Source organism: Rutilus rutilus (assembly GCF_951802725.1).
Source record: "Rutilus rutilus genome assembly, chromosome: 21".
NCBI lineage: Eukaryota > Metazoa > Chordata > Actinopteri > Cypriniformes > Leuciscidae > Rutilus > Rutilus rutilus.
This window is the reverse complement of record NC_140226.1, coordinates 2,730,001-2,747,500: the sequence shown is the minus strand read 5'-3', so window position 1 is coordinate 2,747,500 and position 17,500 is coordinate 2,730,001. Positions and strand designations below refer to the sequence as shown.

At 41.8% G+C, this 17,500-nt stretch overlaps 1 protein-coding gene across 1 annotated transcript in view; it reads left to right on the top strand.

Annotated features, from left to right (window-relative positions):
• The window catches only part of esrrb (estrogen-related receptor beta), an 82,129-nt gene that overhangs the window by 60,783 nt on the left and 3,846 nt on the right, over positions 1 to 17,500 (top strand). Inside the window, exon 6 of the mRNA XM_084394042.1 lies at positions 16,568 to 16,837. Within this exon, the coding sequence (XP_084250168.1) occupies positions 16,568 to 16,837 (270 nt within the window). The remainder of the gene's footprint in view (positions 1 to 16,567; positions 16,838 to 17,500) is intronic.

The window sequence follows — 17,500 nt, the reverse complement described above, 5'->3', positions numbered from 1 at the left end:
AGGTTGACATTCACATTCATGCATTTGGCAGACGCTTTTATCCAAAGCTACACAATCGAACCCATGACCTCGGCGTTGCAAGCGCCAGCGCTCTACTGTTTGAGCTACTACTTCTGTTTACTACGCGAATAGCGCAGGAGATCTGACACAGAAGAAAAGAGATTGTTAAATAAAGTTGTTATTTTATGTATTTTTGCGCACGAAAATACTTGTCGCTTCATGACATTACATGTGAAGCTCTGGAGTCACATGGATTATTGTAACGATGTCTTTACTCTCTTTCTGGACTGGGGCCAGTAGTAAACGGGGGGGGAGGGATATATGAATGTATCTATCGCCATGTTTACATTACCCTTCAAAATATGCTAATTGAAATTGCGAATTGAAAATACACCCAATGGAAACACGCCAATTGCACAAAAACTTGCATATATCGCAAAAACGTTTTTGCGCTCGCATGAGGAGGTTTATTCGCAAAACTGCAATGGAAAAAGAAAATGCCTCAAAGAAATGCCACAGTTTCTCAAGAGCTTGAAGCAGAGATGAGGGAGAAACACCCAGAAACTCCTCATATGAGCCGCTCACAGTATAAGGGTCTTTCCCTGACATTAATGCTTGGATAACACACATACGTCTCCTTCCATTAAACATAATGGCTAGTGCAGTGGCTTAGATACATGTAAACCCACCAACATCTGTTGCCATGATTGTTGGAAAGATTTATCGCGAGAGGAAAAAAGTTTTAATCGCATAACATCGGTTAATGGAAACACAACCACTGACACGCCTGCCGATTCACTCTCACGATACCTCCGATATAAAGCATGCTTCTGTGTGCATTAGTGGAGCTACGAATGCAATGACCATCATGATCTGCATCTACCGTAGAGAACTGGATATAAAACGTGTGTGATTATAAGTCGTCCGGTCAGCTGCAGTTACACAGACGGTAAAGGAGGAAGGGAAGGTGTGTAGGTGTGCAGTCCGTCTGTGGTTTTGGGGAAGATGGTAATCATTAGCTGGGTGAAGTGCTATCTAGTAAGGAGATTAGGAGGATGTTGACCCTCTTAATCACACACACACTCGCTAACTCACTCACACACACACACAGCAGTGCTGCGTCAGCACAGAGAGCATTTCAGCAAGGCGCTTACAGCCGGCTGGATCACTACTGACCCAAAAACACAGTCTCCTCAAACAGCTCTACAACACACACACGCACACACACACTCATACATGCCCACACGCACTTACACACACACACACACACACATACCCACATACACACACTCACGTATATCGTTCAGCAGTATTTACTGTATAAAACAAAACAATATTGCACAAAAGCCATTTAAAACGTTAACATCATTAGTCAGTGATGGAGAAATATGCACTAATGCGGCTTTACTTTTAGTTTTTTTTTTTTTAAACAGCATTAAAATGCTAGTGTTATTCGACTGACGTTAGTTAGACCACTGACTATCTTTCACATTGCCTTGAATCTGAACCACAGTTGTTTGTTTGTTTGATTGCTTTGCTTTGTTTTGTCTGTGAGGTGTGCATTCAGTTTAAGCTGAGCAATTTCTTAATGCACATTGTTATTATCGACAACGTTTTATTGAAAAAATATAATCCAGCAGGTAACGCACATATTCTGCTTTAATTTAATTTAAATTAATCTATTCAGTAAACTTATTTTATTCGACTGATCTTAGTTAGACCACTGACTATCTTTCATCCAGATGTTACAGTGACGTTCTCACCAGAGTCAACGTAAAACGCTGTTCATTTCTGTAATGTAAAATAATTCTAAGTGCAACAGGTAAAGTGTGGGATGGAACTTGATTATGAGTGTAAAGTCGTCACACACAGTGGCCTCCGGCCGCCCCGGGTCCCGCACACACCTGTCCGGAGCGCACTCGTGTTTATATGTCCCAGTGAAGCTCTTTATAGAGCGCTTCAGGACACTGCGCTCACACACACCGTCTCATCTGTCAGTAAACGCAGTAAACGCCTCCTCGTACGGTCAGGCCTATCCAATCGTCCGCTGATTAACTGTTCATTAATCCCTGATCCGAGGGTCCGGCTCCGCTTGGCTCGCGCTGAGAGCAGGCTCTGGAAATAGTGTGAGTGGCGTCTCATTAAAGCTGATGTGTGGGACATGTTGACAGAGGGCTTTTTTCCCCGCTAAGGTGCTAACGACCTTTGACACACATACACTAGCTTCTTGTTCTCGGCCGGATCGCCTTTCAGTCCTGGAGTTTCCCTCCGCTCACACTTCACAGACATGCTAACCAGCTACATGCTAGTCGGACTGTGACTCAACGTCCGTAAAAACCCACATGGTTTTTAAATAAAGCTTTGCATTCCTCCGCTGGTCGACTCAGTTGCCCCGTCACATTAGACAGCTGGTGATCTGCCAGCTCCGGACCCCTGACTCCCGGGGCCAGATTCTTCCAGTTGGGAATTCTGCGGTGAGAATGTGTCGGATTGTTTCCCAACCTGTGGGAGTTCACGTGGCATGATAGTGGTCGTCCTCTCAAGTGTTATTCTGTTTGATCAAGAGCGTGATGAAATAATCGGCTGTGTCCTAATACACAGGTGTCGCCTACATAGGCAGCATTTGAAGGCATCACAGACGCGCTCCTGAAGGAAAGGCACTTGCTAAATTAAGTTGCCTTTTACAATTTAGGTTTTCTGTTAGAACGGTGTCGTGTTAGCGGCCCCTAAGTTAACAACTAATGATCCTCACAACAGAAGTGAATCAATCAATCAAAACTAACTTTATCTGGACAATAACTTTATTCTAGAGCTGCTGTAAAGCCACAACAATCTCTGTTACTGTAATTTCCTATTATCACTGTAAAGCTGCTTTGAAACAACTCATATTGTTAAAAGCGCTGTATAAATGAAGGTGACTTGACTTGACAATGCCTCCTTTTTGGCCAAATCCAATATTTGCGGTCATATTAGCGGAATTTTTGAGAAATGTTCAATTGCCTGTTGTCTCAATAGTCTATCGATGTATGAAGAACAGCTCACACATAACTAAGACACTTGCAAAATAAAGCATCATTACCATAGACTGTATGGACTAGTTTTCTGAAGGGCATTTGTGAAGCCCAAAGTGGGCGGAGCCAGCCGCCATCTTGACATTCGGATAACCGAATATGTGCAGCTTAATAATAGCTGAGGTGACGTGACGCTAACAGACAGAAGACAAAAGTAGTGCTAGTAGTGACATCAGCGGCAATCCACCTGTCACTCAAGTGGCCACGCCCTTAATTATGCAGAACTTTAAGGCTTAATATCATTTAAACCTATGAGTATAAAAATATACAGTCGTCATGAAGGGTAAAATTAGCCATATAGGCCAAAACCACTTTTTGCACCAGGCTGTAAACATGTTTTTTTCTGCTGTAAAGTTGGGCATTTTAACATGGGGGTCTATGGGATTGACTCTCTTTCGAAGCCTGTCTCTAGTGGCCAGACGATGAATTGCAGTTTAAGTCACTTCCGTGTTGGTTTTGAGAGAGAGATCGGAAGGTTGCCGCTTGGTCATTACATGTAATTTTTAATATCACATTTTGGCCAAATCGGTCAAATTAGCAACATGTCTGTGAAATTTTAGCAAGTAAAGTCACTTGTAAAAAAAAAAAAAAGGCATTATTACATTGCTTTTAAAATACCTCAGTTTTTCTAAATCCTAAAGGTGTGGTCACACTTGTGACATTTCAGGGACATTTCGCAAGCAAATTCAGTCCATTGTCTCATGTCAATAGTGTAGAAATGTATGAAGTACAGCTCACACAGAAACCAAGCAGCTTTCTGTTGTTCTCCTCGTCAAATCCATGTTTTGAACCCGAAATATATTTCACGCTCACAAGAAAATCCCAATCGTGTGGATTCCTATTGAAATGACTGTAATATCAGTCACTTCTGAGGATTTGCTCCAGCTATCACGCACAGCCCACAATAAAGGTACGGACAAATCCAGTCATTTCAATAGGAATCCATGCGATCTGGGTGAAACGTTTCCTCATGCAAATTTCGCAGGGGTTCAAGTTGTTAATGCAAATTCCCTGCGTTGACCATCAGACAGCTGCTTGGTTTGAAAGTAATTTCCCAGCAAGCAATAGCCATCATTTCACTGTCTCGGGTAACTACAGACCTGATATAATCAGGCTATGAGAAACCCACGTCTAGCCAAAATAACCTTGAATTTGGTTACATGTCAGCCAAAATAACTTGTGAGATCTTTGATATTCCATCATGTAAGCAAAGTCAACAGTGACTACAAGGTGTTTGGTTTCATTTCGTTGACATGTTATCTAATTGATGACTAGTCTATTCTTGGGCGATGGCTTGACGTCTATTCAATTTTCATTGACAACCCAAATTTTGCCTTGTTTTAGCCTAGACGTCAGGGCTGTTTTTGGATGGCTATTCATACATCGCTACCCGATTGACTATAGATAATAGACCCATTTTTGCACACAAAATTTCACTGGGATTTGGCTAATGTGTCCTCACCTTTCCACCTCGACCAGCCAGACTGAATTTGGATATTTGGACAGTTTTCATGATCAGTCATGCGCACATGCATTAAACTGCTTTGGTAACGCATGTGCAGTTATCCAGGTAACCCCTGATGCCGGCGGATAATTCCCCTCGTACACACAGCGATTCCTCTTGCATCCGCCCGTCTCCCTCTCTCTCCTCCCCTGGCTTGGGTTTGCTGTTTTCTCGTTGTCATTAAACGGTGAAATCTCCTTGCTGTGTTGGCGAGGCTGATCCAGCTCGGGCTGTGTAATCTCCTTGTAATGGAGTGTGAATACTGCCGGCCGATAAATCAGCACCTCATCAGCGGCCTTTATTAAATATAGACACCGACCGACAGGCCTTAGTATATTCAATTTAACCATTGACGGGCTCCATCGTGATGGATGGGGCAATCAAAGCCCGGACCCGACCCCTTGGCCACCCATGCGTGGGATGGGAGAGGTGCGTGAGGGGTGTCTGCCGCAGAGGACAGGAGTCTTGGCTCTAGCGCTTGCTACTTAACCGACTACTTGCCCGGGAAAGTCGTCAACTAATCGTCAACATGCCATTAGCGGTCCAGCGTGTGTCGCCTACCAGTGTGTGAGCAGAGATGATGCAGTCATGTTCACTCGCACAGATATTTTGGCTTGTAAAGACCCCGATATACTTCAAGTGAAACTGAAACCGGTGTGACATAATTTAGAGTGAAATCAGGCCAAAGTGTATTTCGCTTGGACTTTGTTTCATGAGTTCAAAACAGCTCATCAAAGGCCTTGTCCGCACTAATACGTTTTCGTTTGTAAAAAAAATAATCTTTTTCTCTCCGTTTTGTCCTTCCGTTCACACTGAGACGGTGTTTTTATTAATGAAAACGAAGCTTTTTGAAAACGCTCTCCAAAGTGGATAAATGTGAAAACGCTGTTTCGTGTTGTCGTGTGGACTGAGAAACAGAGGTATTTGAAAACGATGACGTAAGTTTAGTCATGTGACACATATTGTACCAATAGATATTGATGTTTATAGCGGTATTGTGCCTGTTATGAGCTGTTCACTTTCACACAGTTGCTGAAATATGTTACTTTGCACACTCTTCATATCACAGTCCTGCAAAGATGACAGGATTCACTCGCATTTGCTGAACATGAGAGCAGTTTTAGCGTTTTACACCAAACATATAATGCTGAGTGAGAGCTGGACGCTTCAGTGAATGAGGAGATATTTAGCTAAATAAAATGATCCTGTCAGAAGAATTACGCCATAACTTTATTATTTATTTATCCGTCTGTCTCATTTCAGTGAGCTTTTGTGAGGGTTTACTCATGCGCAGTAAAGGTGAATTTAGTGTTTTCAGGCGTTTTCCAAAAGTTCCTCATCCGCACTGAAACGCCTGAAACGCCGGTGTGGACGGAGAGCGCTTTCAAACGAAAACGCCGTTTTCAAATGTATCCGGATTACTGTAGACGAAGCCAAAGTGAACTCTCCGGCTGGTTGACCACCTCTGAACTCCCATTGGTCTGTGGTGATGATGTAATAGGTGGGTGTGGCTGTGAGGCTCCGCCTTCTTCAATGTAGTAATCCTCTCCCGTTCACTTGTTCTGTTCAGTCCGTCGAGGTCAGACACGACTCACGGGTAAAAACATGAACGCACTGGACAGGACATGAACACGCAAACTCGTATCACAGATATCCTGTTGCGTCGTTTTCCTAAAAGGCACTTCTGAAATATAATGTTCACTTTTCCATGGCTACACGTTCTGTTGATTTGTCCGTTACAGTTATCATCCACAGTTAAAGACACGTGGAGTCGATCCCTCGAGGAAGCTGTGTTGCGGGGTCAGATCCGTCAATACTACACGGCCACTCGTGAACCATAGAATCAGTTTAGCAGTGGAAATAAATGATGTGTAATTACGTGACTGATTAACGCTGTCATCAAGCTGAAGGGCTCATGTCAGGCCCGGCGTCTCTGGGGACGAGTACGCAGCGGTGCGGGCCGGTCACAAGGTCACGGGACGCAGATTAAGACAAGGGTATTACTGTATTTAACAGAAGCAAACGTCATACAGTTCACGCTTCACTGAGTAAATGAGCTCTAGGTTCTGATGGGACGCTCATCGCTAGTAAAGTATCGATAGATCTCCATTTAAATCAACATGAAACGGCACTCAGAAGCCATTTTACTTACACAGTTGACAAAATAGGCTTGTTTGGTGAAATTCACTGCAGTTTCCAGCTGAAATGAACACTATGTAAGGAATGTTATTCCTTTTCACACAAACTATATGATTACAGGTGCAGATTAAGTTCCTTTCACAATACATTATTATGGCCTCAAAACACTTTTATTATAGTGCATAACTTGTAAACAAATTTTGACGTTTTACACAAACAGCTCCATGTGTTTGGCTAATCTGAGAGTAAACTCGCTCGTTCGCTCACCTGGTACAGAACTGCACTTGTAATGCAAGTCGTAATAAAAACTACTAGAATCAGGCTAGAATTACATGGTTGCTTCAGCAAATGTGTTTTTATCTCACGTTTCCTTTTTTTTACATAATCTGCTACCTTTTAAAACGTGATAGAGCATTAACTTTTTAGCGTTAGAACTGGTGCAACCCTAGTGGAAAAAAAAACTATACCAAAATGTATTTAAAATACATTTATTTCATACTAAGTGTACTACAAATATTTACTGACATATCGCTTGAGACTTACTGATATAAATATAATTAAACTTTATTTGGATGCACATTTCTTAATATTAAGTCTGAAGTGTGTTTAATATCACTATTAGTAAGGATAGTATGATCTCTGTATAATATCAGTCTTTAAAAGCAAGATATTTAAAGTGTACCTAAAGTATTCTTGCAATAGTCCCACTTTAACACAATCAAATATACTTAAGTTTATCTTTAGTTGAACTTTAGCACTATTTCTGGATAACTGAAGTGCATTAAGTACTAAATTAACTCTTCCAATTTAGCAGACTTTCAATTTAGTGTACTAAAAGTACAATTACAGGATATTTATTAAGTACATCATTATGTAAATCTATTTGTAGAATACGTAGCATAAAATAAATGTACTTCAAATACATTTTAGTATATTTATTTTTCACTAGGGAATACGTACAACCAACGTCATAAAACGTTGCCAGATTGATGTTTATCTATTTTGGAATAGAAATATAATTAAAGACGAACATTTTATCTTTAGAATAACGTAACAATGATTCATTCATAACATTCACTGATGATTCATTTACAATAAGAACACGAATTAAGAAATCTGATTGATATTGGACTTCAAGGTTGCTGTATGTTGCATGTCTTCCCTGCCTCCGATTGAGCAGATCTGTGAAATTATGAAGATCTGATATGTGTCAAATTGTGTACAAACCTAATAAGACTGTAAAAGGATCGTCTTGTGTTTCTCTGGCTGATATGATAGTGGTTATATCGGGTGAAATCTGCTGAATGAGTTTTATTTGAATGTGTATTTTGGCCTGAGACGAGGCGAGAGAGACGCATGAGCTCAAGTCACGTGAGGAATTATTTATAGAGCGGCGTAATTTATGAGCAGACAAGTATTGATTGGGTCCCAGCTGATGATGTCATGCGAAATGTAGAGGAATCTCACAAACACACGTTTGATTTGATCACAGTGGAGACTGTCCATTGACTTTTATAGTGAGTTAAGGGTCTATTTCTAGACAAACCTTGTTTACATTAACCCGATTACAATGCATATCTTTAAAGGCATATTCACTTCACAATACAAAATCCCCTTTACCTCTAATATGCCAACAAAACCAAACAAGATTTTTGTACCTGGATTTCTGTCCTGAAAACGTACTCAAATTAGTGTGTATTTTAATTAAATGCCTCATTTGCATATTTAAACAACATTTTAGAAATCCTGAAATACAGAGCAATTGTCTAAATGTGCTGTTATTAATCTGTTAGTTAAAACATTTATTATTTTAGACTGAATGTGGAGATGAAAAGAGGACGCACAGGACAGACTGGACGTGTGCAGTGATTTCTGATATCACTCCTGATATAACACTGATGAAATGACGCTGCGGGACTGATGTATTAATAATGCATAAACCGTCCACGGATGCGTATCTGTGTAATTCAAGTTTGTGTACTTTGATTTTAAAAGAATATCGCTTTCATATCTACACGCTTGTGGATGTGGGCATTAAAAGAAGTGCTTTTTTAACCCTTTCATGCGTGAATTATGATAACCTCAGTCAGGATTTTTTTCCTATGTGTTTCCTATGTTACGAGTAAAGAAACGCATTACAAGTAACGTGCATTACGAAATCAGATTACTTTTTGATCTGACAAGTAAAGTAATTAATTACAAGTAATTTGCATTACGTAATCAGATTACTTTTTGATAATACGAGTAAAGAAATGCATTACAAGTAATGTGCATTACAAAATCAGATTACTTTTTGATCTGACAAGTAATGCATTACAAGTCACATACATTACGTAATCAGATTACTTTTTGATGTTACGAGTAAAGAAACACATTACAAGTAACGTGCATTACGTAAACAGATTACTTTTTGATCTAACAAGTAAAGTAATTAATTACAAGTAATTTGCATTACGTAATCCGATTACTTTTTGATAATACGAGTAAAGAAATGCATTACAAGTAATGTGCATTACAAAATCAGATTACTTTTTGATAATACAAGTAAAGAAATGCATTACAAGTAATGTGCATTACAAAATCAGATTACTTTTTGATAATACGAGTAAAGAAATGCATTACAAGTAACGTGCATTACAAAATCAGATTACTTTTTGATCTGACAAGTAATGCATTACAAGTCACATACATTACGTAATCAGATTACTTTTTGATGTTACGAGTAAAGAAACACATTACAAGTAATGTGCATTACGTAAACAGATTACTTTTTGATCTAACAAGTAAAGTAATTAATTACAAGTAATTTGCATTACGTAATCCGATTACTTTTTGATAATACGAGTAAAGAAATGCATTACAAGTAATGTGCATTACAAAATCAGATTACTTTTTGATAATACGAGTAAAGAAATGCATTACAAGTAACGTGCATTACAAAATCAGATTACTTTTTGATCTGACAAGTAAAGTAATGCATTACAAGTCACATACATTATGTAATCACATTACTTTTTTGATGTAAATGAAAATTACATTCTAATAATACAAATACATTTATTTACAATCAAAAAAAGTTACTGCAGATTAAGTATTTTCAAAAACAATATTCACAGTATAAGTATGAATTGTAGCTGAAATATAGCCATTGATGCATGAGGTCCACTATAGTGGACAGATGATTAATCAGAATTTTCTCCCAATCTAAAATCAAAACTTGGAAAATGTAACTGTGATATGACTCATTAGATATTGCTTGATGCTGCAATACTTTTTTTACCTACAAGAGTCTCCTAGAATAGAGGGAATGGGTGGATATTCCGGAGCAACTTGGCATTTCTGACTGACCATTGGCCATCTTGGTTTTGAGGGGGGAAAAAATCGGCTTGCCACTTGGTGGCAATGTATAGGATGATGTACAAGAGTCCACTGTAGAGGTTGATGTGCAACTTTGCCATAAAAATCCATGCATTTGCAAAAAAATGCTTTTTGAATAGCTGTCCACTGTAGTGACCACTATGCGTGAAAGGGTTAATGATGAGTTCGTCATATGACCTGAGAACACGGTGCTTTACTCTCATCGAATATAGTTTGACACGACATATGTGCGCAATGCAAAGGTCTTAAGAGCGATGTATTGTTATTGTCAGCATCATGTGACATGGGCTGAAGGGTTTGCTTTCGAGAGACGGCGTTGATTGACAGTGAAACTCACACAAACTCCACCAACAAACCATCAGTTGAGGAGGAGGAGGAAAGCGCAGCCATAAACTGACAGCGACACATCTCACAGATAGGCTTGTGAATACAGGCAGATTAAAACTTGTCATTTTTTATGGTTATTTTGTTTGTAAAAAGCCTGCCGGACTCATAAAAAGCCTTTTTGCGAAGGTTTCTGCTTTTGCCTTTTTACAGAATTGAGGCCTTTGATTTAGCGAGCGTGAAATACTTCACGGGGAGACGGCCGAGCTTTTCTTTGTCACAGAATATGTTTCCAGCTATGAACTTTATAGGGCTGCATAAAAACAAGCTAAAAACTGATTACATTTTTTACTAGTGCTTAAGATAGATCACAGTGGCAGCTGTTTTTCCACCGAGAGATCTCTGAAACACTTCAGCGTGTGTAAACGGACATGAGAAACAACGTCTGAACGGCACTTGAAGTGATTCTGAGACTAGCAAACATTATCAAGACTTTGACTTGAACACCCAACTCTTACAGTCATCATGGGTAATTGTTTCCTCACCTAATCCTAGTCTTATTGTTTAGAATTAAAAGCTGATTGTCATAATCTTCTGTCAAAATGTAAAGACTTGCTCCGTCTCCTTTGAAGATAAGCCGTGTGTAAGAGCTATTCTTGTGAACAATGCAAAGCTTTTATAAAACCTCAACAGCAGCAAAATGATCAAATGCATCACTATTAAAGGAGAACTCCGGTCAATTTTAACATTGAGCTAATTTTTTTGTACATTTGGAGTGCTGTCAGTACAGAGAACAACGACAAAAATCGGTGTTGCCTACACCGTGTTATCCTCGTTTTAAAATTTGCACCCTGTTGACTTCAATGGGGCAAGTTTTAAACCTGCTTTTAGGCTCTTAACATCCTTGATGTGTCATTACAAGTGCACAGAAAATGTGAGTGATTCCTTTGGAGTGAACGCGGGTGAATCTGACTGCAGTAGATGTGAAAGATATTAATAAAAATGATGTTTATTCAGCCAGCGCACATACCTGTATTTACATCCTGTTTTCGGTCGAAGTCCACAGTAGTCGATTGTCGAGTTCACGCGCATAGGTTTAGTTACCTATGATCACGCGCGTGAACTCGACAATCGACTACTGTGGACTTTTCAGCTGAAGTCAGTTCAGTGTTGATTCGGTTTTGTTGTAAAGATCTGTTAAGTGAACGTTTAGGGAACATTCCGTTTTATCATCCTTCAAACATTATTGGAATGTTACATTCGAACGTTCTGAAACTAGTAACATTTAAAAAACGTCTGAAAAAAGCTCCATGAACGATGTAAGGGATAATGTAGAGCGAGGCGGTTGTTATAGCGAATACAACCCCGACAGGCTGATCGGGACCCCGACGCGAAGTGGAGCTTGAATCCTGAAGGGGTTGTATTCGCTATAACAACCGCCTCGCACTACATTATCCCGCTTATTACATGGCTACCTACCAAATAAATCAAGAATTTGACACAAAATATTGATTTAAAAAGGAGTTTATTGATTTAAAAACAATTGTATTCCTTCCACTAAAGAAAATAGTCCGTTCCGTCTCTACGGTTAGAATCCTGTGTCCATAGCAACGCTCTGTTTTTCATGGCAACGGTGTGTTATACTTCGCAGCGGTTATCAAGAAATAACAGACCGCATTCTACATTAGAATTCAGCCAAGCCATGTAATAAATATAAATAACGTTTTGAGAACATTATATAAGACTAGATCATTTTGAACAATCATTCTATTAATGTTACTAGACCAACGTTTGTCCATAACTTTGAGAGAACCTTGCCAGAACGTCCATTCTCTGTTAGCTGAATCAATACGCTGTGCATGTGAATCTCTGAGCCGTGAACCGAGTCCTGGATCGCTGAAGCGAGTGTGTGAACCGAGTCCGCTGAAGCGAGTGTGTGAACCGAGTCCTGGATCGCTGAAGCGAGTGTGTGAACCGAGTCCTGGATCGCTGAAGCGAGTGTGTGAACCGAGTCCTGGATCGCTGAAGCGAGTGTGTGAACCGAGTCCTGGATCGCTGATGCGAGTGTGTGAACCGAGTCCTGGATCGCTGAAGCGAGTGTGTGAACCGAGTCCTGGATCGCTGAAGCGAGTGTGTGAACCGAGTCCTGGATCGCTGAAGCGAGTGTGTGAACCGAGTCCTGGATCGCTGATGCGAGTGTGTGAACCGAGTCCTGGATCGCTGAAGCGAGTGTGTGAACCGAGTCCTGGATCGCTGAAGCGAGTGTGTGAACCGAGTCCTGGATCGCTGAAGCGAGTGTGTGAACCGAGTCCTGGATCGCTGAAACGAGTGTGTGAACCGAGTCCTGGATCGCTGAAGCGAGTGTGTGAACCGAGTCCTGGATCGCTGAAGCGAGTGTGTGAACCGAGTCCTGGATCGCTGATGCGAGTGTGTGAACCGAGTCCTGGATCGCTGAAACGAGTGTGTGAACCGAGTCCTGGATCGCTGAAGCGAGTGTGTGAACCGAGTCCTGGATCGCTGAAGCGAGTGTGTGAACCGAGTCCTGGATCGCTGATGCGAGTGTGTGAACCGAGTCCTGGATCGCTGATGCGAGTGTGTGAACCGAGTCCTGGATCGCTGAAGCGAGTGTGTGAACCGAGTCCTGGATCGCTGAAGCGAGTGTGTGAACCGAGTCCTGGATCGCTGAAGCGAGTGTGTGAACCGAGTCCTGGATCTCTGAAGTATTTCACGTGTTGTGTTTATGAAGCGAGTGTGTGTGAACCGAGTCCTGGATCGCTGAAGCGAGTGTGTGAACCGAGTCCTGGATCGCTGAAGCGAGTGTGTGAACCGAGTCCTGGATCGCTGATGCGAGTGTGTGAACCGAGTCCTGGATCGCTGAAGCGAGTGTGTGAACCGAGTCCTGGATCTCTGAAGTATTTCACGTGTTGTGTTTATGAAGCGAGTGTGTGTGAACCGAGTCCTGGATCGCTGAAGCGAGTGTGTGAACCGAGTCCTGGATCGCTGAAGCGAGTGTGTGAACCGAGTCCTGGATCGCTGATGCGAGTGTGTGAACCGAGTCCTGGATCTCTGAAGTATTTCACGTGTTGTGTTTATAAAGCGAGTGTGTGAACCGAGTCCTGGATCGCTGAAGCGAGTGTGTGAACCGAGTCCTGGATCGCTGAAGCGAGTGTGTGAACCGAGTCCTGGATCGCTGATGCGAGTGTGTGAACCGAGTCCTGGATCTCTGAAGTATTTCACGTGTTGTGTTTATGAAGTGTGTGTGAACCGAGTCCTGGATAGCTGAAGCGAGTGTGTGAACCGAGTCCTGGATCGCTGAAGTGTTTCACGTGTTGTGTTTATGAAGTGTGTGTGAACCGAGTCCTGGATAGCTGAAGCGAGTGTGTGAACCGAGTCCTGGATCGCTGAAGTGTTTCACGTGTTGTGTTTATGAAGTGTGTGTGAACCGAGTCCTGGATAGCTGAAGCGAGTGTGTGAACCGAGTCCTGGATCGCTGAAGTGTTTCACGTGTTGTGTTTATGAAGTGTGTGTGAACCGAGTCCTGGATAGCTGAAGCGAGTGTGTGAACCGAGTCCTGGATCGCTGAAGTATTTCACGTGTTGTGTTTATGAAGCGAGTCTGTGAACCGAGTCCTGGATCGCTGAAGCGAGTGTGTGAACCGAGTCCTGGATCGCTGAAGTATTTCACGTGTTGTGTTTATGAAGCGAGTGTGTGAACCGAGTCCTGGATCGCTGAAGCGAGTGTGTGAACCGAGTCCTGAATCGCTGAAGTATTTCACGTGTTGTGTTTATAAAGCGAGTGTGTGAACCGAGTCCTGGATCGCTGAAGCGAGTGTGTGAACCGAGTCCTGGATCGCTGAAGCGAGTGTGTGAACCGAGTCCTGAATCGCTGAAGTATTTCACGTGTTGTGTTTATGAAGCGAGTGTGTGAACCGAGTCCTGGATCGCTGAAGCGAGTGTGTGAACCGAGTCCTGGATCGCTGAAGTATTTCACGTGTTGTGTTTATGAAGCGAGTGTGTGAACCGAGTCCTGGATCGCTGAAGCGAGTGTGTGAACCGAGTCCTGGATCGCTGAAGCGAGTGTGTGAACCGAGTCCTGGATCGCTGATGCGAGTGTGTGAACCGAGTCCTGGATCGCTGAAGCAAGTGTGTGAACCGAGTCCTGGATCGCTGAAGTATTTCACGTGTTGTGTTTATGAAGCGAGTGTGTGAACCGAGTCCTGGATCGCTGAAGTATTTCACGTGTTGTGTTTATGAAGCGAGTGTGTGAACCGAGTCCTGGATCGCTGAAGCGAGTGTGTGAACCGAGTCCTGAATCGCTGAAGTATTTCACGTGTTGTGTTTATAAAGCGAGTGTGTGAACCGAGTCCTGGATCGCTGAAGCGAGTGTGTGAACCGAGTCCTGAATCGCTGAAGTATTTCACGTTTTGTGTTTATGAAGCGAGTGTGTGAACCGAGTCCGCTGAAGCGAGTGTGTGAACCGAGTCCTGGATCGCTGTAGCGAGTGTGTGAACCGAGTCCTGGATCGCTGTAGCGAGTGTGTGAACCGAGTCCGCTGAAGCGAGTGTGTGAACCGAGTCCTGGATCGCTGTAGCGAGTGTGTGAACCGAGTCCTGGATCGCTGTAGCGAGTGTGTGAACCGAGTCCGCTGAAGCGAGTGTGTGAACCGAGTCCTGGATCGCTGAAGCGAGTGTGTGAACCGAGTCCTGGATCGCTGTAGCGAGTGTGTGAACCGAGTCCTGGATCGCTGAAGTATTTCACGTGTTGTGTTTATGAAGCGAGGCCAGGAGCACCTGCAGATGTTTGACCTGTTCTCCGGCTGCTCCCGTTCATCCCGCCACCTCCATTCCCAGGCCCTTATTGATCCCTCTTCACATTGTCAAGGGCCCGCAGTCCTGATCGCAATCTGTTAATTAATGTATCCTCCAGCTGTTCGCCCAGCTGATAAAGCAAATTAAACACTCAGCTTCCCCTTTTTCCCGCTTTCTTATTTTCCTCGGGCTCGTTCTGTCTGTCGGCCCACAAACACTGCGAAGCGTCAGATAGACATCGCCCGCTCATCTCGGCCTCAATAAGACCATTCATATGAAGGTTTGGGGTCAGGTGAGTCGATCAATACTGTAATCTATCAGCTCTTTAATCGAGAGCGTGGAGATAGCGCCGCTTTAGTCCACTTGTGAAGCAATCATTTTAATCATCAGACGCTCGTATAATGTGCAAACATCACTGAAGAGTTTATTGACAGCTGTCAGAGCGCATGAATAAAGAGCACCTTATCTCATTTATATGAGTGTTGCTCTGGTGTTTCTGGATCAAACATGCGCTTCAGTGTCCACCAATTGGAGAAAATAAGAAAATATTCTCATTTATCAAACTAAATTACTTCATAGCATACTATAGTTTCATATTAATGAATTGATAATTATTTACTTGAACAATATATTTTCTTTTATGGGGGATCCCAGGACTGGTAGTTATAATCCTAAAAGAAAATTGCATATCAATGATCAAAAAAGGTGTTGTAATAAATAACACACACACACACACACACACACACACTGAGGGATTACATTGTCACAACGATACCTGCCATTAACACAGCGTATTGTTGACATTTTAGCAGAATTTGAACAAATTATAAAGCATGATTTTAATAAATGTCAGTGCGATTGTATTGTGTATCCAATTTTACAATATGATGATGCTGAATTTTTATTTAGAGGACAGACTTCACAATAAATATCCAATTTTAAACATATAAAACCACTGTCAGAAAACAACTGTGAGTGAAAACCTCATAGATATGTGAGTCCCTGTGTGACAACTAGCCCCGGGCTGCCCGTATAGACCTTAGTAGCGGCATATTTCATTGTGGACAGGAATGCGAATGAGGCAGTGAGGGATAGAAGTGCAGTGTGTTCAATGGATTGTATTGTTGTTTAACACACCGATGAAGCATATTTCTGCAAATATGTTAATACATATTTTTAAGTTGACAAAAACACCATGAAGCAGTTTTAACTGTTGTGAGTTGTGAAATTGACGTGATCTAGGGCGTTTTTACGTGTGTTCCTCACAGCCTGCTTTCAACACAGCGTCTTCATTCAGTGGAGTTGTGTAATGACTAAAGAACGCCTCGTCTCTTGGTTTCTCAGGTTTCTCCAGCCTGTCTCTCGGAGACCAGATGAGTCTATTGCAGAGCGCCTGGATGGAGATCCTGATCCTCAGCATCGTGTTCCGCTCGCTGCCCTACGAGGACGAGCTGGTGTACGCGGAGGACTACGTGATGGACGAGGAGCACTCGCGGCTCACGGGTCTGCTGGACCTGTACCTGTCCATCCTGCAGCTCGTGCGCCGCTACAAGAAGCTGAAGGTGGAGAAGGAGGAGTTCGTCACGCTCAAGGCCATCGCACTCGCCAACTCAGGTCTGACCCCATCACAGCCTGTCTATACTGATCAAACGTGGTTCTGTTGTTACTCATCGAGGACAGTCAATCTATCAATCAATCAATCAATCAATCAGTCAATCAATCAATCAATCAATCAATCAATCAATCAATCAATCAGTCAATCAATCTATCCATCTATCCGTCTGTCTATCTATCTATCTATCCATCTATCCATCTATCCATCTATCCATCTATCCATCTATCTATCTATCATCTATCTGTCTGTCAATCTGTCAATCTATCTATCTATCTATCTATCTATCTATCTATCTATCTATGTCTGTCTATCTATCTATCTATCTATCTATCTATCTATCTATCTATCTATCTATCTATCTATCTATCTATCTGCCTGTCTATCTGTCTGTCTGTCTGTCTATCTATATTGTTCTATCTATCGTTCTATCTATCGTTCTATCTATCTATCTGTTTGTCTGTCTATCTATCGTTCTATCCATCCATCTTAAAACATGGACTCAAATTGTTCCAAATGGATCATGTTTAGTTTTTTTAAAAATGTGTGTAAATTTAATTAATGTTGATTTTTTTTCTTTAAAAAATTAACCAAATTTTGAGTTCAATTTATCTGGAGAAAAAAAAAATCTTAATTTAATTTTCATGATGTTTTATCATCATGTT